This window comes from Sorex araneus, chromosome 4, assembly GCF_027595985.1.
Source record: "Sorex araneus isolate mSorAra2 chromosome 4, mSorAra2.pri, whole genome shotgun sequence".
Classification (NCBI taxonomy): Eukaryota; Metazoa; Chordata; class Mammalia; order Eulipotyphla; family Soricidae; genus Sorex; species Sorex araneus.
This window is the reverse complement of record NC_073305.1, coordinates 50,371,487-50,397,955: the sequence shown is the minus strand read 5'-3', so window position 1 is coordinate 50,397,955 and position 26,469 is coordinate 50,371,487. Positions and strand designations below refer to the sequence as shown.

General features: G+C 40.8%; 1 protein-coding gene across 2 annotated transcripts in view; it reads right to left on the bottom strand.

Annotated features, from left to right (window-relative positions):
* The window catches only part of CACNA2D3 (calcium voltage-gated channel auxiliary subunit alpha2delta 3), a 999,345-nt gene that overhangs the window by 532,691 nt on the left and 440,185 nt on the right, over positions 1-26,469 (bottom strand). For both annotated transcript variants that reach the window (XM_055135106.1, XM_055135105.1), the window contains exon 6: positions 85-216. In XM_055135106.1, the coding sequence (XP_054991081.1) occupies positions 85-216 (132 nt within the window). The remainder of the gene's footprint in view (positions 1-84; positions 217-26,469) is intronic.

The window sequence follows — 26,469 nt, the reverse complement described above, 5'->3', positions numbered from 1 at the left end:
AAAAAAGTTTTTGCTTTGAGCCCTAAAGGAAAATACTATGGGACTGTTCATCTGAATCCTAATTCTCTGTGCAGGCATACTCACCTGGATATTGCCGGAAAAATCCCTTTGCACTTCCAAAGTACTGCCATATGAGAGATGGGTCACGGTCAAAGTTATCCACAAAAACTTTGTTAAGGGATTCAGACCAATATACTCCATTGACAATAGCTGGGTCTGAAAAAGAGAGACAGATAATGGGAATATTAACAACCAAAGAGAAATACAACCATGCTGGAATCCCACATCTCAGGCAGCTATCAGCATGAGGAAAGTTAGCACTGCAGCACTGTCATCCCATTGTTCATCGATTTGCTCAAGCAGGCACCAGTAAATGTCTCCATTGCGAGACTTGTTGTTATTGTTTTTGGCATATCAAATACGCCACGGGGAGCTTGCCAGGCTCTGCCATGCAGGCAGGGTACTCTCACTAGCTTGCTGGGCTCTTCAAGAGGGGCGGACGAATCGAACCCAGGTTGGCCACGTACAAGGCAAATGCCCTATCCACTGTGCTATGGCTCCAGTTCTAGCTTCCAAAATGTTTTGCTCCAGAATTTCCACGTGTTTTGGCTTCCCAGTCCTGCCCCTGCTCTCCAAGTCACCCCAGAGCTTCTAATGAGGGTTTCTCTCTTGAAAGATATACCCACATTTGTAACTTACAACTTCACACAGTTGTAAAGAAAGTAAAGAGAGACCTTGGCATTACTTTCCACTTTCCCCTTCTTGTTTCAATACGTAGTATTAAAACAGGAGAAATGTGTTTGTTCTCACTGGAATCACTTAAGTCATCACAGTCTTGTTTTAAGTCACTTCCACCTTGGAAGTTTGTGTTTAGGGAAAGAGTAAATTAAGATTGCATAACTGCATTGTTCTACTTTGCTATTGTGTTGCTCATCAGATTGAGATTTCTATAAAGGCAGACACCACCATATTTTAGTCTTCTGGAAAACTGTCCTCTTAATACAAAACCCTAAGGTGGAGATAGTCCCCTGGGCAAAATAGTTTGAGGCTTTTAGAATATTATTAGGACAAACAAAAATGCTCCTAAGAAAGAATAGAATAGATAATAGGGCAGATTTTAAAAAATGAGAACGGGAAAGAATAAAATAAAACACTTTAGGGTATTTTAGATATGGAGAGCAATATTAGCAAACCAGAGGAGGAAATTGTCATAACTTTGCTCTTTCTTTTAAGGATGCCTGCTGTTTGGACTGTTTGGATATGTGACAGACCCCAGTCTCTGCTCTTCATGCACCTATGGAATTCTGATGTGCTTCCTAGCTGTCTTTAATAACCCAGTTAACAATGACTCACATGTTGAGATCCAGGATCAGGGAGCCAAATTGTACTGACTACATGGCCAGACTATGAGCTCAACAACTGCTGCCCGGGTGATTCTAAAGCTGGGCAGTTCTTATTCGTTTGTCCCATTCTCTATGGCCAACCCCTACTGGACAGAGGCCAAAGGTGATTATTTGCTTTGCTTTAGTGTGGTTAAATTGCCACATCTGTGTCCCTTCGTTCAACACAAGGCATAAAATCTCGATTTTTGTGATGCATGAATAGGTCGATAGGTGGGTGGGTGAATAAATAGTGGATGAGCGAATAGACGGGTGGGTGAATAAAATAAAGACACTTCTGATACCAGACAACCATCTACTCTCCTTATTTTCTGTCCTGTGATCCCATAAGCAAATGTTTTTTCTTCACCCTTATCAAATCAAAGATAATACCTTCCCGTTTTTCATTAATTAAGAGCAAGGGCAAGCACAAAAATGGAGAAGAAATAAGTATTTTGTGAAAACATGTCAAAGCAAAATGGATCGCTGAGGAAGCTCTATCACTGTTTTCTTTTGAAATTCTGAAGATCCGGGATCACAATTATACTGCATTAAGCAGCATTCTAAGAGAGTTGTTCATCCTCAGTCTGATAGGATATAATGGCAACGGGAAATTATGTTAACAAATAGAAAAGGGAGAAATTTTTGTGGGGTCCTTCTTGTGGCACCAGAACCCTTCTTTCTTTACCTGCTATGGCCCCAACCACTGCCCCCAAGGCAGGTGCCACTCTTGCCCTCCAGCTACACAAGTGGAAAATGCAGCAAGAGAAGATTAGGTGTCTGGTCTTTGCTTGGAAATAGTAGTATCCACTTGAAGGGATTTGGGGAAGGTTAAACAAATAGAGCAAAGACTAATGACAAAGCCTTTCTCAAAGTTATTTTCAAGGCTCTTTCAAGTTCACTGTGGGACTCCATAATGCAGCAATGTCACCACAGGAGGCTTATTTAAAAAATTTTCTGACACCCCATGGGCAAGAAGATGAAGACTATTTGATCACTCTACTCCTCAAGTATCATAAACCAATGAGCAAAATACTGCTAGAAAAGTTCATGTTAATGGGTAAGAAACTAACCATGGACACCAAAGCACCCCACCCTTCTCCATAGCTGCCTGAATTTTGTCATGGCAGCCTCCAGGTCATTTATGTAGAGAAATCCAATTTAGAACTTACAAGCTGTCATCTGACTCAGTGGAAAGACATTGCATCTTATCTGACTGTCTTACCTTGGGCCTGTCTTACTCTTTCAGGTAAGCTACCCAAATTAAATAGGCAATTAGGGTTCTGACTCTCTTCCCAAGCATAAATGCTCTAGCTCTTGAAAACTGTAATCAACCACAGCATGGGTTGGGAGAGAAAAAATGACCAACGCAGTCTTTACCACAGGGTATTTCTGAGAAAGACTTGATCCTCCCAATCCTGGGAAATGGAAGCTCTTTATTTTTCCTGTCCAAGCTTGACAACAATTATTGTGACTCACTCTTTGCTACAACTCCTCTTAAATTAATCTACCACGATGCAAATACAATAATGACACTGAAAAATCCATGGTGCTTGGCTTCTTCATCAATGACCTCAATTATGTCAATGTCATGTAAAAACCTTTCCCAATTAGAAACAAAAATTCCATTTTACTAGCTCACTGTCTCAACACGTTAAAGACCCAATTTAAAGCCAGGCAGTTCTTTCCTTATTTATTTTTAGTGTGGATTATTTGGGGTGAGTAAAAGGCGTCCCATATCTCCAGGTGGTCCTTGAAATCCAAAGTTGCCCTTGGGTATCTGTGAATACATTTAGAAATGCAATAAGAAGGGGTAGTCTGAGAAGCATTTCACCCATCCCATTTTCACACCAAACCTTGCTCTAAAATCATACCTTTTTAAGGGACCAGAGCAATAGTACACCAGATACAGCATTTACCTTTCAGATGGCCGCCCAGGTTCAATCCCCAGCACCCTATATGGTCTCCTAAATCCACCAGGAGCGATCCTGAACACAAAGCCAGGAATAAGCCCTGAGCACTGCAGGCTGTGACCCAAACACAGGAAGGAAGGAAGGAAGGAAGGAAGGAAGGAAGGAAGGAAGGAAGGAAGGAAGGAAGGAAGGAAGGAAGGAAGGAAGGAAGGAAGGAGGGAGGGAGGGAGGGAGGGAGGGAGGGAGGAAGGGAAGGAAAGGAAAGAAGGAAGGAAGGAAGGAAGGAAGGAAGGAAGGAAGGAAGGAAGGAAGGAAGGAAGGAAGGAAGGAGGGAGGGAGGGAGGGAGGGAGGGAGGGAGGGAGGGAGGGAGGGAGGGAGGGAGGGAGGGAGGGAGGGAGGGAGGGAGGGAAAGGAAAGAAGGAAGGAAGGAAGGAAGGAAGGAAGGAAGGAAGGAAGGAAGGAAGGAAGGAAGGAAGGAAGGAAGGAGGGAGGGAGGGAGGGAGGGAGGGAGGGAGGGAGGGAGGGAGGGAGGGAAGGAAAGGAAGGAAGGAAGGAAGGAAGGAAGGAAGGAAGGAAGGAAGGAAGGAAGGAAGGAAGGAAGGAAGGAAGGAAGGAAGGAAGGAAGGAAGGAAGAAGGGAGGGAAGGAAGAAGGGAGGGAGGGAGGGAGGGAGGGAGGGAGGGAGGGAGGGAGGGAGGAAGGGAAGGAAAGGAAAGAAGGAAGGAAGGAAGGAAGGAAGGAAGGAAGGAAGGAAGGAAGGAAGGAAGGAAGGAAGGAAGGAAGGAAGGAAGGAAGGAGTTATACCTCTTTAAGGGACTTTGATATTTTGATATTCCTAAGTTATGGTAAACAAGGGAAGCAGAATTACTAAAAATATGATCTAGTTAAGATGAAGATTTTGCTAAACACACCTATTCAATTAAACACTTGAAATGGCACTCTACTGACTTATATAATAATCATTTATTGATTGCAGAAGCTTGCTTAGCAAGAGAAGAGCAAATCCTGAACTTCATCCATTGTTAAAGTCATATGAGATGGAGTTGTGTGGCAAAGTAGACCAGTATTAGGTGGGGGGTTTATCTAATTTTTTTTAAAAAAATATTTATTTTTTAATTAGTCAGTCACCGTGAGGGTACAGTTACAGATTTACACAGTTTCGTGCTTGTGTTTCCCTCATACAATGTTTGAGAGCCCATCCCTCCACCAGTGTCCATTCTCCACCACCAATGAACCCAGTATCCCTCCCACCCCCCAATCCCATCCCCCCACCCCACCCCGCTTCTGTGGCAGGGCATTCCAATTTGTTCTCTCTCTCTCCTTTTGGGTGTTGTGGTTTGCAATAGGGATATTGAGTGGCCATCATATTCAGTATCTAGTCTACTTTCAGCACGCATCTCCCTTCCCGAGCAGGGATCTTCAATCACATTTTACTTGGTGTTCCCTTCTCTATCTGAGATTCCTTTTCCCCAGCATGTGATGCCAGCTTCCAAGCTATGGAGCCAACCTCCTAGTATTATATACTACTATTCTTGGGTGTTAGTCTCCTACTTCGTTGTTTTATATTCCACAGATGAGTGCAACCTTTCTATGTCTGTCCCTCTCTTTCTGGCTCATTTCACTTAGCATGATACTTTTCATGTTGGGTTTATCTAATTTTTTAAAAATAGGCTAAAAATGGTTTCAGGAACAGGGATATAACTCAGTGACAGAGTATCTGCCTTGCACATGTAAGGCCCCAAGTTAGATACCCACAACAGCAGACCTCCCACCTCATTTCCAGCCTTGATATGAGTTTCCCCGTTAAAATATTGGCTGTTCCAACATTACTGAGAAAGTTGCCACCCTAAGACTCAACCCTTTCTAATTGTTTCCCTTGTATCCAGGCCACTGGCCCTTACTGTCCCCTACTGAGGAGATGAACACTACAATCAAGTATGAACAAGCATCCCAGTCTGAGGGTCTCAATAGTGGATGAGCTAATTTGTCTTTTTATAAAAACAGTGTATTTCCAAACAGATTGCTTACGTTTTATTTTGTAGAAGTTTGTTTTTTTCTCTAATTTCGTTTGACAGCCCTTTTGACTTCCTATATGGTCCTTTAAAAGTCTTGTTCTGGTACTTAATCTGATGAATCTTAGATTAATGTTTCTAGAGGTTACATGCATTACTATTAGCTTCTGTAGCTACTAAAACAAGTTACCATGAATGGGGTGGTTTGAAACACCAGAACTATACTTGAGAGGCCAAACGGGCAAACTCAAGGTTTTGGCAGGTCTGTACCTTCCACTGGTTCTGAGGGAGAACCTGCCTGTGTTTCTCCCTTGGCTTCTGCTGGCCCCAGCCTTCCATTTCTCAGCTAAAGACACATAATTTCAATGTCCGCCTCCATCTTCTCATAACAGTTCTTGCTGTGTGTCTCTATATTAAATCTCTTAAAATCTTCTAAGAACTTTATTTTATTCTTAAAAAGCCAATCATTACATTTTGAGTCTACCCAAAATTCAAAATTCAAGATTACCTAAATCCCAAATCTTCAAGATAATTGCATCTTGCAAAGACCCTGTTCCCAAGTGAAGTGTTATCCATGAGGTGTATTGGAGGTAATGAACTGGACATATCTTTGGGAGACTACTATTCAACCTGGGAAATGTATTAGGACTCACCTATTTTGCTTCATATACCCATATTTTGTGATTTGTATATATCCTTTTTATAATCTGATTTTTAAACATTGTGTTGAATCACTGTGAGATAGTTACAAACTTTCATGTTTGGGTTACAATCACACAGTGATCAAACACCCATCCCTCCACCTGTTTTTATTAAGCACAGATTATTTTACTGTATAAGGAGTGTTTGATGTCCTTAACTCTTTTTCATGGGAACAATTCATACTTTTGTGTGCATGACAATTTTACCAGTTAACTCTTCTTTGTGACCTTTGTCCATAGGTCCTATCTATAATGCACCAAACTGAGTTAAAAGCATTGACTTCACTTACTACCCATGTCAAGTCCAGTTTTCTGCTCAATAAAGTCAACCCAATGAACACAGTCATTTTATGCAACATTTCTATCCATTCAAAATCAACTTATCATTCTTGATGGTCAATATGATCTGAGAATAGCACTCCTTCTTTCTTTCCCTTATGAGAGATTTAAATTATCTCTTATATCTGTCAAAAATGCAACAGATGTTCAACATTTTGTAAAACCGACTACAAGCATCTGTTCGGAGAGTAAGAGTCCCACAACACCTTTGCGATCCATTTTGCATTTGTACCTGGAAAGCATTTTACACATCCCTGCTATGTTTTTGTAGTTTATCATAGCAACTGGTTAAAAAAAAACACATCAGTACTATCCTTCCTTTTATCCATCCAAATATCTATTCTTACCTGTGCTATACCCTCAGGCTCCTTAGCCACAAAGGGCACTTCTGCTAGTTAATGCTATTTCTCTGCACATCTCCTCTATACTCTCACATATCTTCACATTTGAATTCTGTATCTTTGAGTAAGGTCCTCCTGTCCTCAGATTTCAATTAGGAGTTCCATCCTCCTGCCTAAGAGAATTAGTCCCTTGAAATTAAGCAAACTAATGAGGGTGAGATTTTGGCACAGGGACTGACCCATACAAAATGCCCCATAAATACCAGTACATACAAAATGCTCCACTTACTCCATGAACCAGTGCATAAATAATATCAAAGATGAGCCCCTCCAATTCTATCCCTGTTGTCTGCAGTGAGTGACACTGGAAGCACCTCAACATTTCCAAGTAGCATCCTCTAACTCAGCTTTTAAAATCAGAGTCCCAAGTCTAACAAACAACCCACTAAAGAGTAGGAAAAATCAATGGCCTTGGACTTGTGGCACAACTTCTCTAAGCCCTGATTTTCTTTTCTCTGAAAAGCAGATGCAAGTGACCCTCACTCACAGGCTGTTGAGACAGGTAGAAAGGATGCTTGCAGGACAGATACAGAAATGTCAGTGGGTCCATCACTACTCAAAGCTCTGTGACAAATCCCCAAACCCCACTCAGGGCCCAATATCTTTCCTAAGACTAGCCAGGTAGGGGGTTTCCTAAGTCTCTTTCATCCCTCTTCAAATTATCAGGACCAAGAATTACTCTCAGTCCTTTCACTCATCCATCCATTCAACAAATACTGATTGAGCCCCTACTGTACCAGGCATCCTGTGGTTTGTTAAACAGTCTGACCACAGTGTTGCAAGCCATAATGCTCAAAAGTAGTAAGAGATTATAGGGAATATTGTCTGCCATGGAGGCAGGGGGAGGGTCAGAAATGGCGGGTATACACAGGATATTGGTGGTGGGGAATGTGCACTGGTGAAAAGGTGGGTGTTTGACTATCGTGAGATTGTAACCCAAACATGAAAGCTTGTAACTATCTCACAGTGATTCAATAAAATAAAATTTTAAAAAAAGTAATTCAGACCAAACCTTAATGAACACACACACAGTCAGACCACAAAGATGGCATTTCTGAGGAAAAACTGACCACAGACAATTCAGGATTCTGAATAAAAATGGGCATGAGGAAGAAAATGTAAAAGATTGATATACTTGACACTTATCCTGAATGGAAAGGGGAAATGGGAGATATTTATCTTGGGCTGTACATATAAATGCTTGAAAGTAAAGACCAGACTGCTGAGAGATTGTTGGTTCAAAACCTTTGAAGACATGGAGCCAGGGGGATAGTACAGGAAGTGAGGCACTTGCCTTGTGTGCAGCCAACCTGGGATTTGATCCTCAGTACCTCACAAGGTCCTCCAAGCCCTACCCGGAGAGATTCCTGAATATAGAGCCAGGATTAAGCCTTGAGGACAAATGTGTGCAAACCAAAATGACAACCAACAAAGCAAAAAATATCTAAAAGCAGAAGTGCTTGGGGGGGGGTGGAGAGAGAGAGAGAGAGAGAGAGAGAGAGAGAGAGAGAGAGAGAGAGAGAGAGAGAGAGAGAGAGAGAGAGAGAGAGAGAGAGAGAGAGAGGGAGACAGAGAGACAGAGAGACAGAGAGAGAAGAAAGTTCAAAAGGCCAGCGACAGAAACCATTATGCTGGGAAGCAAGAAAGGGGTGTACAAGATGGTGCTGGCAAGGAGGGTCATCTTTGGTTAGGATATGATCAGACCAGTGAAGTTTCCTACCAAACATGCTTTTTCTATGAGACATAATGTGTTCCATCCGTCTACTTTTATTCATGGTTTCAATATCCAATTTCTTTCCTCCCAGCATCTCTGGCCACTATGGACTATTCCTTCTTTCCAGGCCATACCTTTCCAGCAATCTGGATTTATGGATGTTTCAGTGCTTGAGTTTCTTCTCAGCTCCCAAGGTCATTTGATACCCATGAGAACCTTGTGTCTCAACATCATTTATAGTCCAGTAAATTAGAAGTACTGTATTAATTTAAACTTGCCATTTCAAACACAAATCATGAGTCCATTTTTAGAGAATCTTGATGTACATGAATAATTGCAGGCTAATATAGTATTACAAATTATCAGTACCCCAAAACCAATGCTTAAAGGAAGGGAGTGAGTTTCGGTTCCACTCTATTTTGGAAATTTGTCACTTGTAAAGAGAGGATATCCTGATTTGAACAAGCTGTAAGCAGGATATTGGGCTTTCCTAAAAGGTCTTCAATGGTGTATGTTTCCTGGGTAGAAAAAGGCATTCATCCCAGGGAAAGCTGGAAGAGTTGAGCCCATGCAGGGAATTTTCTTCGCACATGTTGGATTAGATTCAAGAAGAGAATGGCTGGATGGTTTTCATGTCTCCCATTTCAGCAAGTAGATGACATTTCTCCCATTCATTCTAAATAGATCATAGATTAAATAATGAATAGTTTTGATGCTAATTATCAAGTACTTATATGTATTGGAAAATAGCCCTTAATGTGTATTGAATTATAAAATAGAGCTATTTGCCAAACATTTACCCTTCCTCTAAACTTAGTGATATGCCAAATATTAAATGCAGGTTGTTTTCATAAAGCTGGAGCTAATTTCTGGCAGTCCTAAGCCCACAGAGACAAGGAGGATGATCCAATGTTGAACCACTCAGGGTGGACTGGGAAGGAAAGTGAATGACACACCTACCAGTATAGCAAATCTAGAGAAGGCTCTAGACTGCATTTTCTGCCTCAGTGTACCTAACTTTTGGGTCTCCTCCCCAATGAGATTTCATATGACAACTAAACTGGTAGGTTTTTCCCAAATAAATCAATTTTAAATAATCCCTGTCCATTAAAGTCTTTAGTCTTTTATATCTATACAGCATGTAGCATGCATATTTTTGTTCATTCAGAAAATATTTACTGAAAAGTTACTGTTCACCAAGCACGGCCTACAATTCAGGAATGAAACATTGAGGAAAACAGGGTCTTCAATCCAAAAGAGGATACAGTCCAGTGGGATATGTAGAGAAGACAATAATTATATAATTTCATTTAAAATGTTAGTTATGATTAATATAAGAAGGAGCAGAATGTGATGTGAGAGAAGCACATATTCTTGGGAATGTGCTCCAAATAGAACATGAGTTAAATTGGAATACACTTAATGAACAGGCAGAAATGAGGGAGAGGGCAGAGTAGTCATGTAATGCCTAGGACAAGTTTAAAAGCAAAGAACAAAAAGGAGGGCAGGTGGGAGCAGTGAGAGGGAGATCTTGCAACGCCTCTAACACTCTGTTTCATGGTTTACTGCCCATCTTAGGAACAAAGGAGACCTCTGCAGTGGAGGCAGTGCACACCTTTGCCATTTGCAGAGTAACCCAAGGAATGAGAATTTAAGAACTCTGTGGTGAGAGAAGCCAGTGTGCTTAGGAAGTCAGCCTCAGCAAATGTGGAATGGTACAGCTTTTGTATTTGGAAGGTTGGCATAGATCATAGTCAGAAGCTTTCCTCAGCATCACTTAAGCAATCAAGCAGGGTGATAACAATTGCAAGATACTGCTCAACAGTACTCAGTCTAGATTACTACTCCAGGGAACACTTAGCCCAGGAGGAACTGTGCTCCCTCCCATCATGCAGAAATGAGAAAAATCTATGGATGGTAACACTATTGGGTTCCCAAACAGCTATACAGTCTCAGCTTTGCTGACTAACACCCATTTCTAGGTTTCACCAGTGTGCTAATCCTGTGCATCCTTTCCAGCCATTCTCAGAAAGTTCTCTGGCTCAGAGAAGTTATTTATAAGCAGCATGAAGAAGTGGAAACAGTGAGAAAAGGAGATCCTTGACCACTCACACTTAGAGGTTGGAAAACTTTTGCTTGGCTTTCTTTCTGGGTGTTTCTCTGTGCCACACCTGCCAGTTGCCCTCCACCCCTCATTCTCCCTCAATCTCACAGTTCCAGTGAAACCCCAGGCTGTGCAAGGGGAGAGATGGCAGGTATGGGGAATGAATCCAGAACTTCATACAAGCAGGGCAAGCATTCTCCCATTATGTTTTATTCCTGAGACTGCACCACACTATTCATTGGGGTAGGAAGGAGGACAGGGTCATACCCAGCTGTGCTCAGGGGATATTCCTGGCTCTGTTCACATACATGAAAAAATAACCCATGGCAGTGCTCAGGGTACCATATGCAGTGCAGGGGTTTTAGCTAGTTATGGGTACATGTATGGAAAGTGCCTTGCCTTAACTTCTGTGCTATGTCTGAAACTCTGATTTCAATTTTTTAATTTTTCTTTTTATTTATTAATGAACTGATTCACAAAGTTATTTGATAGTTGAGTTTTAGGCATAAATATTTCAACACCAATCCCAACATCAGCGTCAACTTCCCTCCACCAGTGTTCCCCTAGCCACTCCACATCCCTAACCCCTATCCCATCCTCACCTATCTACTTGACATGCGACCCTGATTTCTAAAGAAGGAAAGAGCTGTCTGAGGAGGGGAAGACCAAAAATCCTGTGAAACCTAACTGCCCCGTCATCAGAAGGTATCCATGGGTAGAGAGTTGTATAAAGCAATGATCACAGCAGACATGGAGGTGAGGAGAGGTTCAGAGACACTTGGTTCTCACTCTTCACCTCCGAACACTCTTTATAAAAGTCAAAACAACTCTTGACTCTTGACTTAAGCTTATGCCTGCTCTGTCAACAAACACTTAAAAAAATAGCTAGGGCATTTGAAGCTATGGCCTATGCTCCATGAAAGGACACAAAACAGGAGCAATGACAGGTAAATCAATGGATGACAAGTCCAACACAATGAAAGACCCAGAAAGAGAAGACAGTGCTGCCATCGGTGCTAGGTAAGAACCAAGAAAGTCTCTCATTTCAACTTTTTGGAAGAGAGAAAGAAATTTAAACATTTTTTCCTTCCATCCTCTGGATGGATCTGACTCCTAGTAAAATATGGTTTAGAGCCTGCCATCTGACTCCTAGTAAAATATGGTTTAGAGCCTGCCATCTGGGCTGATGCTATCAGCTTTTATTGATATTTAATATAAACACAGCCCTGAGGCTAGCAGGTACCCTGACAAGTTCTGAAATATAATTGCCATGGAACTGTACGAATGCATGTAGCAATTAAGGAGCTGTCAAGGATATTGCTGGTGCAAAGACATAGAGCTGCAGGCTGGAGAAAGGCAGTGGCCAAGAGCTGGGCAGCAAAGGGAGCAGGGATTGTGAAAAGGAACAGGAAACAGGCTCCCTCTCATAATAACAGTCAGCTCAAACATCACACACAGGGACATAAAGAGGACGGTGGATTTTCCAACAAGGAAAAGGAGATGAGTGTGAGTTTGTTGTCAACGCCCAAAAGCTCTTCTGCAAAATTGCAGTTCTGAGATGGTTTTCAAGAAAGGCCTGGGGCAGGAACCAGACTGGCAATGGCATAAAAAGCAACTTGTATTCTGCACAGCTTGCACCAGCCTGGAAAAATGGTGGGAGAGTGAGAAAGATTAGGGAGATAGAAATGACAGGCTAGTTCTAAGTCAACAAGGGAAGGTCAGTGAGTTAGAGGACAAGTTCTAATGGCGGGGGAAGGCGGATCAGAGGCCCCAAAGGCTGCGATTTATGTCCCATTCAGTGGCAAGCGCTACCCACATCTAACTTACCACTGATATATCAGGCCACCAGGTCAGGTGGGAGTGAGGATGGTGCAGAGGTATAGTGTTGAGGGTGGACTGATCAGAGCCGGCAGTGTTTTCGCCAAAGGAGGTAGTTTCTATTCTTCTCTATGTTGTATATCCTATTAAACTCTTTCCACCAGATTCTTCTCTACCACATTCTGATTTTCTTCTTATATTCCTGGTCGCTGGCTTTCTCTTTCAAAAGCTACAGAATTTCCCACCTCATTTAAAGTCACAAGCACCCGCCCACTCAGTTCAAGGGCCTATGAGAGACCTTCAAGTGTCTTTTTCTGTCATGGACTCTTACCCCTATAAACACATTCGTAAACTAGTCAAAAGAATGGGGCATGCTGATAAATCAGCTCAAATCGATTGAGCCTTGGGTCTACATTCAAGTCCAGGAACCTTGAAGAAATCTAGAGTACCATTGGCAAGAAGAGGAAAGTAAGAATGCCATGTCATAAACATTTCCTGCTAGTTTCTAACATGGCTCAAAATATCCAAAGAATATTCCTAGGGATCATAACTCTTGTAACTAGAGATTCCAGCAAGTACCAGTTCAATTAAAGAGTTGAAATGCGGCAGGCTCATTGCTCAAATGAAGCATTCCTATACCATAATGAACCCAAGAAGTTAGTTGAGCACTCTACCTGACATATAGAAGGAACTTTCTCGAGACAAATTTATTGCAAAAGACTTCTGTGTATTCAATAAAAAAAACAGAAGTGTTTTGTGTGAAATAATGGTGCAAGTCTAGCAGATTACATGCTGAAAAAATAATGAAAAAGAAGACAATATTATTACTAGTAAAAGATATCCAATCAGACCAAACCTTTTAACAGAAACTGCATTGAGAGAGGAAGAAGTCACCTGCTACAAAATGATGGATGGCAAGGAGATGCCTGCAGAAATAGAAGCTCTTCTCCCAAAACCTTCAAGGTTAGCATCACTTACAGACTAAAGCTGGAAGGACTTAAATAACATAATTTTTCAAGTCATGGTTTGGGAAAGCTTTTCTCAAAAAATTTAATGGTCACAATCTTATTTTTTTATTTTCAGAAAAAAATCTTTCAGAAATACATTCTAATAATAAAGACGCCTAATTTTTATATAGTGGTAGTGTTATGTTTAATCAGCTTGATTAAATAATTTGGAACATGTTTTCGAATACTATAAGTACAGAGTAAATCAGAACTGCAGTAACATTTTAGAATTGTAACACTTTTGATGATTAATTTTATTGCAGCATTAACTAGAAACAAAGCAAGCCATCTATTTAACTAGTATCTAATTCAACATTTTAATTTAGGCTGCATGGTTTCATCCTTTGGTCTGTTTGATTATTTTTAAACAGCTTGGTTCTATGTTGTAGGTGAAGTAAAGGGCATATAAATGTAAAATAGTGGTTATGTTTATAACACATGATTTGGGGATCACAGCACCTTAGTAATAACTGAAGCTATGTTACATGGAATGTCCCAAAGCAAGACCCATCCATGATTCAGGTTAAAATTTACAAGGTCAAATTGAAGGACTCTCTGGTCCCTTTGATTTCAGACAGTGGCTGAAATCAACAACAATAATAGCAAGAGAAGATGCAAAAAAATATAGTAAAATTTACTTCAAAACAATAGTCCATGATAAAAGGTAGAATAAGTTCAGAGAAACTTTACTTAAAACATTAATTTAATTTAGTTTTAAGTTGTTCAGTATTTGTTCTCTAAGACATTATGTATTTTCCATGTGTATATGAAGATCTTATCTGTCACAATTAAATTAGGTTTAAGACATAGTTCATTAGCATATGGGATCAGTATAAATCCATACCAGAGGGTCAGTCCAATTCTATAAAATAACATAAAATGTACTGAAGGAAAAAAAGGAAAGGGGGAAAGAACAAGAAAAATAACTGGTTTCATTCCCCCTTGAAAGTAGCTGACTATAAAGCAACAAAGGTTACAAAAAATAGAGCTTTCTGGAACCTTAAATTTCTCTAGACAATGTCTTTAGACAAGAAATAAGAAAGGTTCAAGTGTTTAAAATCTCTCCAAAACCATTAGCAAAAACAATATGGAAATATACAACAGATGCACAAAGGCATGCTGAGATGCATATATTAAGGGCCTATAACTACAAATTCTGAAATCTATCAAATTATGCCAAGGAGAAATATAAGAAATACCTTTTGATAAACAAAATGCAGACAGTGTTTCAAAAAAATATTTTTGACATCTTGAGCCAAGTATTATTCCTCAGTTGGGTATTTCAGCCTCTGACAAGACCACCAAAACAGTCTCTGCTGTCAGTCTGGCCACCTTTGAGAACAGCCACTGAGCTTGTGCCTGGGCCTTGTGTGGGGAGAGAGAGGAATAATAAATGAGTTCTGCCAGAAGTTTCCACTTGGGGCTTTTTATCTTAGAGCAAACATCAAGCTCTTCTGCGGAGCAGGGAAAAGGGAAGGAACAGAATCACCCTCACAAAATAGCGTTTTTTTCTCTTCAAAATAACTTCATTTAGTTAACAAAATATATTTTCAATATTTAAAAAATATCAAATGATAAAAAAAAACATTTAAATCACACTACTAACCACAGTTAACAGTTAACATCACTAACCACAGTTAACAGTTAACATCCTGATATAAAACTGTCTGCCCTCTCCTCTTGAGTACATTTTGTTTGTACGAAATTGAAAGTATGCTAGATGAACTCCTTTACAACCTAAACCCTTCCCTTCTCTTCCATTTATCAACTTCTCAAGTCATATAAGTCTCCCTCATCTGTAACAACATTTCAAGAGGGGAAAAGTTAAGGAAGTCTGTTTTCATGAATGACTTTTTTAGTACCCAGAGTATTTGGAGGGATTTTCTTTAAAATAAATAAATCCCACTTCCTCACAAGTATAAGGATAATCATACTGGTGAACTGAGAAGCAAAGTGTGTGTCTTCACTACAGAAATATGCACACGAGCCAGCTCGCCATATTTAACATGTTCCGAATAATCTCTCTTATCTCTCTCCTATAAACAAACAGCATGATTGTTTTAAAATTTCATTATAAAATACTTGAAGATGCAAACAGTCGCAAAGATTGTAAAAAAAAAAAAGAATCCATTTATTCTTCACTCGACCTTCCCCAACGTTAACCTCTACTTGAACACAGTGCAGTAATCCAAACCACCACACCAACACACAGTGCAGTAATCCAAACCACCACACCAACACACAGTGCAGTAATCCAAACCACCACACCAACTATGATAGCACTGGCACCTCATCTCTACATCTTACATGAATTCAGCAGCAACCCCTCCAACTGTGTTCTGGTTAGCACTAGATCATACTCAGGAGCACAACAGATGATATCACAGGTCCTCTTTCTCACTTGCCCTCTATTTCAGGACAGTTCCTTATAGCCTTTGTTTTCTGTGGTCTTGAAAATTTTTCCTTCCCCATGTGGTTTCCCAAAAAGGAAACCTGAGCAAATAATAGGATTCAGAAGCACATGGGCAATAGCTTAGCATTCTAGGACCATCATAACAAACTACCACCATCTGCGGGGCTTACAGCAAAAGATTTCTACACTATCACAATTCTGGAGACCAAACACCCAAAAGCAAGGTGTTAGTACGGCTGGGTTTTTAAATTTATATTATTTTATTTTTTAATGTTTTATCTTATGTTTGTTTTACTATTTACAATATTGCTAATGCCAGGATTTGAAGCAAGAAACATTCTAACATCAAATCACCAGCAGAATGTCAGCATCCCTCCATCATGTTCCAATGTCCACCTCCCATCTTCTTCTCCCCTCTCCCCTCTAGGATGATATGCTTCCTATTCAAGACCAGTTCTCAGTTTTTGTTGCCTTTGAGTATTTGCTGTTTCTTTACTACGTTACTTTATATACCATATATAGGTAAGATTATTCTGTATTTGCCCCTCTCCTTCTGACTAACTTCACTCAGCATGATATTGTCCAGATCCATCCATGCAGCCACAAATTGCATTATTTCACTTTTCATATAGCTGAGCAATATTCAATTGTGTACACACCCACAATTTCTCTATCCAATTATCAGTTCTTGGACACTTTGACTGTTTCCAGATTTGGGCTCTTGTGAAGAGTGCTGTAGTGAACATAGGAGTGCAAATGTCTTCCCGAAGAAAGTTTCTGGGCCCTTGGGTTAATGCCAAGAAGTACAATTGCTGAATCATATGGGAGATCAATTCCTAGTAGTTTGTGCTTTCTTTTGTTTTGTTTTGGGGTCATACCCAGTGGTGCTCAGGGCTTACTATTGGCTTTGCACTCAAGAATTACTTCTGGAGGTGCTCAGGGGACTATATAGGATGCCAGGGATCAAACCTGGGTTGGCCGTGCACAATGCAAGTGTCCTACCTGTTGTACTACTGTTCTAGACTATAAGTACTAGTTTGTTTTGCTTGTCTTTTTGTTTGAGAAGCGCCCATATTGTTTTCCCAAAAGACTGCACCAGTACATCCTCACCAGTAGTGTATGAGGGTGCTGTTTTCCTCATATCCCTGCCAAAACTCTTTGTTTATAGTATTTGTGAAATGTTCCAGCTCACTGGTGTGATATATCATACCTGTTCTGATTTACATTTCCCTGCTGATGACTGATACTTTTATCTGGATTGAAAGTCCAGAGGTAGATACACAGGTATAAGGACAGTTAATATGTGACAAAGGAGCAAAGAGTATGAAGTGGAGCAAGAAAAACCTCTTCAACAAATGGTACTAGGAAAACTGATCAGTCATATGCAAAAAAAATGTTTAATTCAGACCCCTTTCTATTATCATGCACAAAAGTCAAATCAGAATAGATTGAAGACTTTGATATCAAACCAGAATCATAAAATATGCTGATGCATGGCTTTCTCTGAAGGTTCTGAGGGAGACTCTGTCTGATGCCTCCCTCCACCCCAACTGTGGTTGCAGGTAATCCTGAGCATGCCTGGCTTCATAGACACACACCATCCTCTCTTCCTCTCTTCTGATACGGCTTCCCCTTTGTGTTTCTCTCTCTGCCTTCATCTCTCTCTAAGGGCATTGGTCAGTGAGATGAAGGCCCATGGTAAAATCAGCCTGATATCATGTATAAATCCCTAAAATCCTATTTGCAAAGACCTACTTTCAAATTAGTTCAAAGTCTGAAGTTCCAACTGGACAACTGCTATGACGCCCTTCAAGTTGGTTCAAATGTTTATTTGGGGACATGACAAGGTTATAAGTCCTATAAGACAATTTCCATTGTACTTAATATGAGGCAGCTGGAGAAAAGGATTATTTCCTTTCTTAGGATAGCATTAAAAAATAATCAGAATACCCATGGCACCTTGGTAGAAGCTAATGGGTCATGGTGTTTAGTTTTATATTTGGAGTTTAAATTCTAGACACAATCAGCAGCAGCTTCACAGTTCAGTACTGCTTCTTGCTCTAGATAGGAATATACCAGTAATCAGTCTTTGTACTCGGGGTGGGGAAAATAAAAATGTTTTTCCAGGAAGGTATCAGGAATTTGAAGCTGCTTCTGAATTGAATGGTCTTGTAGGAGGTCATTATCTCCAAGAACTGCCAAGACTCTGGCTCTGCCTCATAGGCCAAGTGCAAAGGACAACCGGGACAATCACCATGTGCAACAGCCCTGCCATCACTTGATTATAGAAGGAGATGAGGTTTGCTAAGCAGGATTTGTTTTCTGCCGACACTCACTGGGAGAGGGACAGCAGTTTGTCCTTTCCAGGATAACTGCAAATTGAGTTGGTGGTAATTTCACTTCCCTGTAGGATTTCTGGGCTCATCTTTTTGCTTTTAAGAATCTCCAGCCATAAGTAGAATCTCAGCATGCCTTTACACGTGTTTCTGAGTGACTCTAAGACCATACACATCTCCCCCCACTGACCACTTGACATGCTTCTTTATTTTGCAATTTCCTCCTCACATTCACTGTTTATGTGCTTCCTTGTTGTGCCTTGAGCTCACTATTCTATATAGAAAATAATATGCAAAGGAAGATAACAAAGAAAGATAGTCAACGCATGGGTACATACTTAGCCCATTAAAAGTGGATGCCCACATGGAAGTTAGTTTGGATTAAGATACTTTGATTAAGGGAAGCAAAGCAGAGAATGACAGAGGGATTGCAAATGCTCATGTGGAAAATACAGTGCACAATTCACAAATGCTAAGGCAGTAAAAGAAGCCACACTTCCAGCCCTCCCTTTCTCTCCTCCACCACTATGCAACCTATATGCGCACCCACTCAAAATACAATAGAAGCTAAACAATTAATGAAAAAGGGACTCTAAACTGTTCACAAGGCTTTAATTGAGTTAAAAATACAGGAAATGAGGAAAATGGAAGTTCTCTTTCAAAAACACATTTTCTTAAACTTAATAACCCTTGTTATAGATACTGCACTTTACATTTTCCTGGTCAAGCACTTTCATACTTTGGCTCACTTAGTCATCTACAATATGGGTTCTCTGTGCACACTGAGACATGAGGACATGAAGTCACAGACAGCTTAAACAATTTGTCCAAGGTGAAGCTTTTAATAGGTAGCAGAAGAGGCTAGAGAGATAGCACAGTGGATAAGGCAAGTGCCTTGCATGCAAAGGTTTGAATCCCTGAATCCACACATGGGTCCTTAGCACTGCCAGGGTGACTCCTAATGACAGAGCCATTAATCACCCCTGAGTACAGTTTGGGTGCCCTCCAAACCACTAAATAAATAATCAATGAAATTAGGAGGGAGGAGAACATGAACAGTGCATAGGTATGGTGCACTCAAGTGGAACCAGACAATATTTTAAGGCATCTACATACAGTACCACATTTGGCTGTCAAACAACACTAGGGTTGTACTCAGGACATCCCATTTATAGCAGGATTCTTATCAAAAGTTTCCAAGTAAAGGGTCCACGGTGACACAATTAGTAGCAGCACCTCCCTCCCATGTCAGTCTTCTTGAGCACTTTATCAACAAAAATGCAAAAGAATAAGAAAATTATCATGGTCAATCAGCCATGATCCAGAAACTCATAAATAAACCTCAAAAGAGCTCAACAAGTTGCAGAGATGCTTCCCAAACCTACATCAGTCTCTGTCATCAAGAGCACCCAAAGTCACTATCCAGTTAACAATTTAACTCCAGCTGTATTACCCCATTCAAAGTTTTTGAGTACCAAAGTACTTGGGCACATTTGCAACCTCACAACATCTCAAATTGTACACCACTGATGAACCAAGAGTAGCAAGCCAGTTTGGATGGGATGTAAAGTAGATGTCATCTAATCTCACCAATCTTGAGTAAGAAAATATAAACACACAGACTTAATAAAATACAAACACACAAGGCTCAACCGGTAGCATGTTAGTAAGCACATCTACAAGAACTTAATGGCTCCTTGGTGAGATACAACAATATTCACACAGCTTCTTTTAAATACATTTAAAATCATTTTAAGTGATTTTTAACAAGCAATATAAAATAAATTATTCTGGACCTGCTATAGGGGCAGGCTTGGGGAGTGATTGGGAAAATTGGAAATAATGGTGGTGGGAGGCTGCATGGTGATGGGATTGGAGTTGGAACATTGAATGTAATAAATCATGAACAACTTTATAGAAAGAAAGAAAGAAAGAAAGAAAGAAAGAAAGAAAGAAAGAAAGAAAGAAAGAAAGAAAGAAAGAAAGAAAGAAAGAAAGAAAGAAAGAAAGAAAGAAAGAAAGAAAGAAAGAAAGAAAGAAAGAAAGAAAGAAAGAAAGAAAGAAAGAAAGAAAGAAAGAAAGAAAGAAAGAGAGAGAGAAAGAAAGAAAGAAAGAGAAAGAAAGAAAGAAAGAAAGAAAGAAAGAAAGAAAGAAAGAAAGAAAGAAAGAAAGAAAGAAAGAAAGAAAGAAAGAAAGAAAGAAAGAAAGGGAGAAAGAGAGAAAGGGAGAAAGAGAGAAAGAAAGAAAGAAAGAGAGAAAGAAAGAAAGAAAGAAAGAAAGAAAGAAAGAAAGAAAGAAAGAAAGAAAGAAAGAGAGAAAGAAAGAGAGAAAAAAGAGAAAGGAAGGAAGGAAGGAAGGAAGGAAGGAAGGAAGGAAGGAAGGAAGGAAGGAAGGAAGGAAGGAAGGAAGGAAGGAAGGAGGTAAGGAAGGAAGGAGGGAGGGAGGGAGAGAGGAAGGGAAGGAGGGAGGGGGGAGGAAGAAAAAAATTACCGGGGTCATATTTTCTATCTTGTTTCTAAACCCAGAGTCTTGCCTGGTGAATATGACCCTTTCAGGTCCTATTGCACAAATCCAGTGCCAAGCATATGAGGGGTGAGCCCCAAACTCCCACTTCTGGAGGAACCTGAGATAGGGCCCAATGGAAGACACAGAAACCATCATTTTTGCAAGATAACCAAGGAGACTGAAAACAAAGCAATGAAACCTCCAAAGCACTGGCTCAGTTCATGAAGATGAAGCCAATTGTGCCCACAGGAAAAAGCAATGAACACCCAGAAACTTGCCATCCTCTCTTTCTGCTCCCTGGAATTCTTTCAATTCTCTTTGTATTTTCAGAGGGGATTATCGTCAAGAAATCTGGAGGGAAAGGCTGGAAGCAACCAGCATGTCTCCTTTTCCTGATATAGACAGACAGCTTGAAGAAGAGGGGAGAGAGGGATTAGGGAATGAAAAAAAATCTAAGGAAATGAATGAATGTCCTGGGGGTATCTACACAGCACAGTGGAACTAGCCCAGATCAGCATCCACAGCCTCCAACTTGCTTACTAGTGCTGCAAGTCAAGCCTCTGAAGGTATTGCAGGCAGCTCAGAGTGTAAACAATGGCAGTGCTGCAAGGTCTATAAAATGTCTAAAAACCCAAGGAGGGTATGCGGTATGTCCAAATTCAGTTATCAACAGGTCTGAGGACACATCCCAGATTTTCTCTAGCTTCTGCACTCCAAGTGTTTACAAGAGGGATGAGGCACACCTGGGAGTGAAATGATGCTGAATAAGTTGTGCTTGGCCCCTACCCTGGGTCACAGAAGAGAAACTCCATCATCTCCATCACAGACTCCGTAGGAACTAGCGCAAGAGGAAACCCTTCCAGCCCCGGGCCATCACTGCTCAGATGGCTGCTGCACTCTGTCCCCGGGCTCTTCACCCAACCAGGCACCTGGAACCAAATGGCCAGTGTTTATATCCACCTAGGGCCATGACAGAGTGCCCTTGAACCTGTTCACATCTGTGAAACTATCTTCTACTCCCAAATCCCTGCTCCCAACAAACAACCCTCCACACCAGACACACCATTTCCCACTGTGAGCAGGTACATCCAGGAAATCTCAGGAAAATTGCTCTTGGCAGCCTATGGGAGGTCCTCAAGTCCTGGTGGCTGCTAATGGTCTCTAACATTCAGAAGGACTTGGGGAGCAACCCACACTCAGGGTGGGAGGAAGTGCCACACACAGTGTGAATGGGAGAGGCAAATCTGTGTGTATGTTGAGGGGGGTTGTGATGATAGGAAAGTAAGGGATGGGAAGGAGACTCAGGAAAGAGCACAGAAACTGAATGGGGATGAACTGAGTTTCACTACAGAGCACAGGCCCTGCCTTTCAGCAAACTGTCAGTAAGGCTTGCTTGACACATGCCTTGCCTCGTGCAAGGTAAGACATAATAACCTTGCAGCACCAACTCATTATAGTTGAATCATCTCTGGGTGTGATTTAGCTGATCTCCTATCTCCCTTCTGAGCCTGGAAACCACACAGGACTAGATTTCTGTGTTCATTCGATTTTCCAGCACATTTGGCAGCTGTGACTCAGTGCCCTCAGAGCAAAGCCCAGGCTAACTGACCCAACAGAGAGGAATAGCACCGGAGTATAAGACTTGAGCACTGGACCACATAGCAGATGGAGAAGGTAAGCCACAGGCCAGTCAGTTCCCTGTGGGTCTGTCCCACACAGCAGAGATGACATCAAAACCAAATGGCCCTGAGAGATGATGGTGGTACAAAGTGCAGGAACCGCCATGGCTGAGAAGCATGAGCTGGACACCGCTGAGCAGCTTTATGTTCCACTACTCTATTCTATGGAGGACAGGGAAGAGAGCCTAGCTCCTCGTGAGAACCCAGGAGATTATATTCATCTCATGATGCCTGTTAAGAAAAAGGAGGGGCCTTGGAGCACCTCCTTAGGGCTTCTCCCTCCTTCATGGTGTGAGGAAGAGCCCAGAGCATTGGGATAAACCCAACTTGACTGTGATTCAAGCTTTTGCCTTTGTAGTCTATTTGAACCCAAGCAAAATGACTAGGATCCCCTAAAAGAACTGTTCCCCAGAAGAAAACGGCACAGAATAAGTGTTCAATTAATATCTGTTCTATAAGTAACTCCTCTGAGGAAATGTATGAACATCCCTGTTTTGCAGAAACAGGGCAGGAGAAAATATGCACCCTCTAGCCCCAGGTCATACGGTGTGGGGAAGAGAAAGCGAGGATATACCTACACTTGCAAGTACCAGAAGTCATTTCCTTCCCTATCCCATGGTCTGTGTATTCAGCATCAGAACAAGAGAATGCTAATCACTAGCTGGCCACCCCACAACTCTTAAGATATGTTGATCCACAAACCTACATCCTGCCTGTGTACCCATGCCCCCTCCTTCATCACATCTCTGCCTCCATTTACATGTTCATAAAATGAGGATGGCGATAGTTGTTTGGTCATTCTGCTCAGAGAGTCTTTTTACATCAGTGGGGGTTTGGGAAGATTATTTTTTTATTAACGAGTCTTCATCATATATGTTGCATTCTTGGCAATACATGTCAGTATGTTCGGTAACTTGAACAAGGTCTCCCTCACTGAAGTTTCATGGTGACAGCCCCATGTCAAGGGTGAGACCAGCTCAGTGATGTCTCTGGAATTAGCACAATATCAGGCACCTGTGCTCACACAATATCATGACAATGACAGTGGCTCTTGTCATATTAATTATAGCGATAATAATAAAAATCAATAGAATGCTAGTTAGTGATTTCCATCACAGTGAGAGTAAAGAAAATGAAAAAGAAGAGACAGAGAAAAGACCTTTTTCAGAAGTGTTGGGTGTTCCCTATCCTCTTCCCAGAGGGGATCTCACCCCTAGCTATGCTCTGAGTTCTGGACACTGTAGCAAAGTCATGGAAATTAGAGTGGCCTCAAGGGTCTGGCCTCTCTGCAGAGAGCACTCCCCTTTGTTCCTCTGCAAGCCACCTAATTTCTGGATGAGACTAATCACAGGAGCCCAGTGAACCCTGAAGGATTGGTCCACGCCATTCTCAGATGATCATGCTTGCTCAATGCACGTTTCTGATCATGCACAAATGGAAAGGGGTGTGTTCTAACCACAAAATTTTCCAAGCATATTCAGAAGATCCTTTTAAAAACCATTCACTGGAGAAAATCCAAATAGTACAGAAATGGACATAGAAGTAACCAATAATATAATGACCCAAGATGATCATCTATAACCTTGGGAACACCCAAAGATTCTCCACTTTCCCCCCACACTATACACAACACAGTGTATACAACACGTAACACTGACAGCAGCCAGTCAGGGTTCGACTAGTTCTCATTGTACCACAGGGTTACAGGAAAGGCTGAAAACTGAATATTTTCATTAAGGTTTTCTCTGTTCCAGGGAAATTCAAAAGCACATGCTTTCAGATGGGATACATAAAGCACAACCATAAACATCCCTATAGAAGTACCTCTTAGACTGCACTCATTTGTGGAGTATAGAATAACATCACATGAAGCTGACACCAAGGACAGTAGATACATGGGCCAGGAGGATTTCCCCATAGCTGGAGGCCTGCTTCATGAGCGGAGGGGAGAAGGCAGATGGAAGAGAGAAGGGATCACTAAGAAAATGATGGCTGGAGGAATCAGTCGGGATGGGAGATGTGTGTCGAAAGTAGATAATGGACCAAACAGGATGACATCTCAATGTCTGTGTTGCAAGCCATAATGCCCAATAGTAGAGAGAGAGAGTATAGGGAATATTATCTGCCATGGAGGCAGGGAAAGGGTGGGAAAGGGTGGTGGCATACTGGGAATATTGGTGGTGGGAAAAGTGCACTGGTGGAGGGATGGGTGTTTGATCAGTGTGTGATTGTAACCCAAACATGAAAGCTTGTAACTATCTCATGGTGATTCAATAACATTTTTTAAAAAGAAGTATCTTTTAGCAAAAAATAAAATCCCTGAGTCTTTATATGTTGAAACTTTTAAAATTTCCAACAAATAACCTTTTAGTCCATTCTATTTGGGCCATTCTACCTGGAGGCCACTTCATCTGTTCTCCAGACAAGAATGAGTTCAGAGCTGACACTGACAAATGGACCTGCAGAAGTTCTGCTCACACCAGACATTACTCAGCATCCTGACAGGTGACCTGTCCGCACGGAAATTTCTACTTTTAATTGGGCAGCAGGCTTGAGCTGGATCGCAGTTTAGGTCAGGCTATAGGTTAGCTGAGGACACAGCCTATCATGATTTATTCATTCAGCAAACACTCAACAGCAGAAGTGATACCTCAACAATTATTCATAATTTAGAACTCTCAATAGTCTGTTTTCCCCACAGCATCCATTATCAAAAAAGCAAACCAAGGAAGGACATAACAGATTAACATCCACGTAAAACAAAGAAGGCAGAGGAGATGAAGAAATGAAACCATGAGCAATTCTTTGATTTTGGAGCCTCCCAAATCTTCCAAATCAAATCATTCACATTTTTCTAGTGAATAGTGTGTTTTTCCTTTTAATTGTGATTTAGGTAACATGGTAAATACTATGTTCTTAAAGAATGGAATTTTAATATTCTTGATCAAGATCACTGAAAGTGAAAATTATGATATAAATGGGTATGAAATGCGTGCTTATTCACTTAAATATTTTGATACTTATATAATATATATACAGTATGCACTATACTACTGTACTACTTGAAAGCAGTGGTTTTCAAATTTGAGAATGGGTCAGAATCAACTGAAAGACTTGTAAGACACACATTTCTATCCTTCCCACCACAGCATCAGTAGATTTTGAGAGGAACCCAAGGATTTTCTTTTTGAACAAGTTCTCAGTAAATTTACTGATGCTGGTGTTTTGGAACCACCATTTGATAACCACTATTTCAGTTTATGAAAGAGCAAATCAAAACCCTTTTCCCTAGGAGCTTATATTCTAGTGGAGTTATAAAACTTAAGCACACAGTAATTCCATTAGTGGCAAGTCAGTCATTTCTACAATGAAAAATAAATGGAGAAAATCATGGAAGATGGAGAAGACAGGAACCATTTTTAAAGAGAAATTGGTCACAAGAGGCGCCTCTGATGAGGTCACACTAAAACAAATAAAGTGGGTGAAGAGAGAGGAGCCTAGAGTCAATCAGAGAGGGAAAAATTTCACGCAAAGGATTCACCTGTGGTTATCAGCTTCAAACACTCCAGCATGAAGCCCAGACATTGAACAACAGGGAAAATATGGGAGACTACAAGTCCTAAGCAGGTTCAAGGGTAGATTAGATTGACAGGATTTTAATAGCAAAGTGATCAGCAAAGAAGTGATATGATCTAATTTATGTTTTAAAATAACTCCTTGACCCTTTGGAGATGTAAAGAAAAAACTTTTCAGGGACAACAATGGAAGCAAGAAAACCTGCTAATTAGGATACAATAAGAGAAGTTGGTGTCTTGGACCAGGGTGGTGCCCTCCTAGATTTTTCTGGTTTGAACATTTTCTGGTATTTGCTTGACCTTTACAAATTATTTCCTTAAATACACACACACACACATACACCACACACAAACACACTTACACACTCACCTCAACTACTTTAAAACCATTTGAGAATAAGTTAAACACATCTGGCGCTTCTTCTTTAATAAAAATAAATAAAATATTTACAAACTAAAAGTATGATTATATTCATCCTCCATCTTTCCTGAGATAGTCATGACACTGGCTCAACAGAAAATACATCAACCCATGATGCCACCTGGCTAAGAACCAGCATAATCAGAACAACC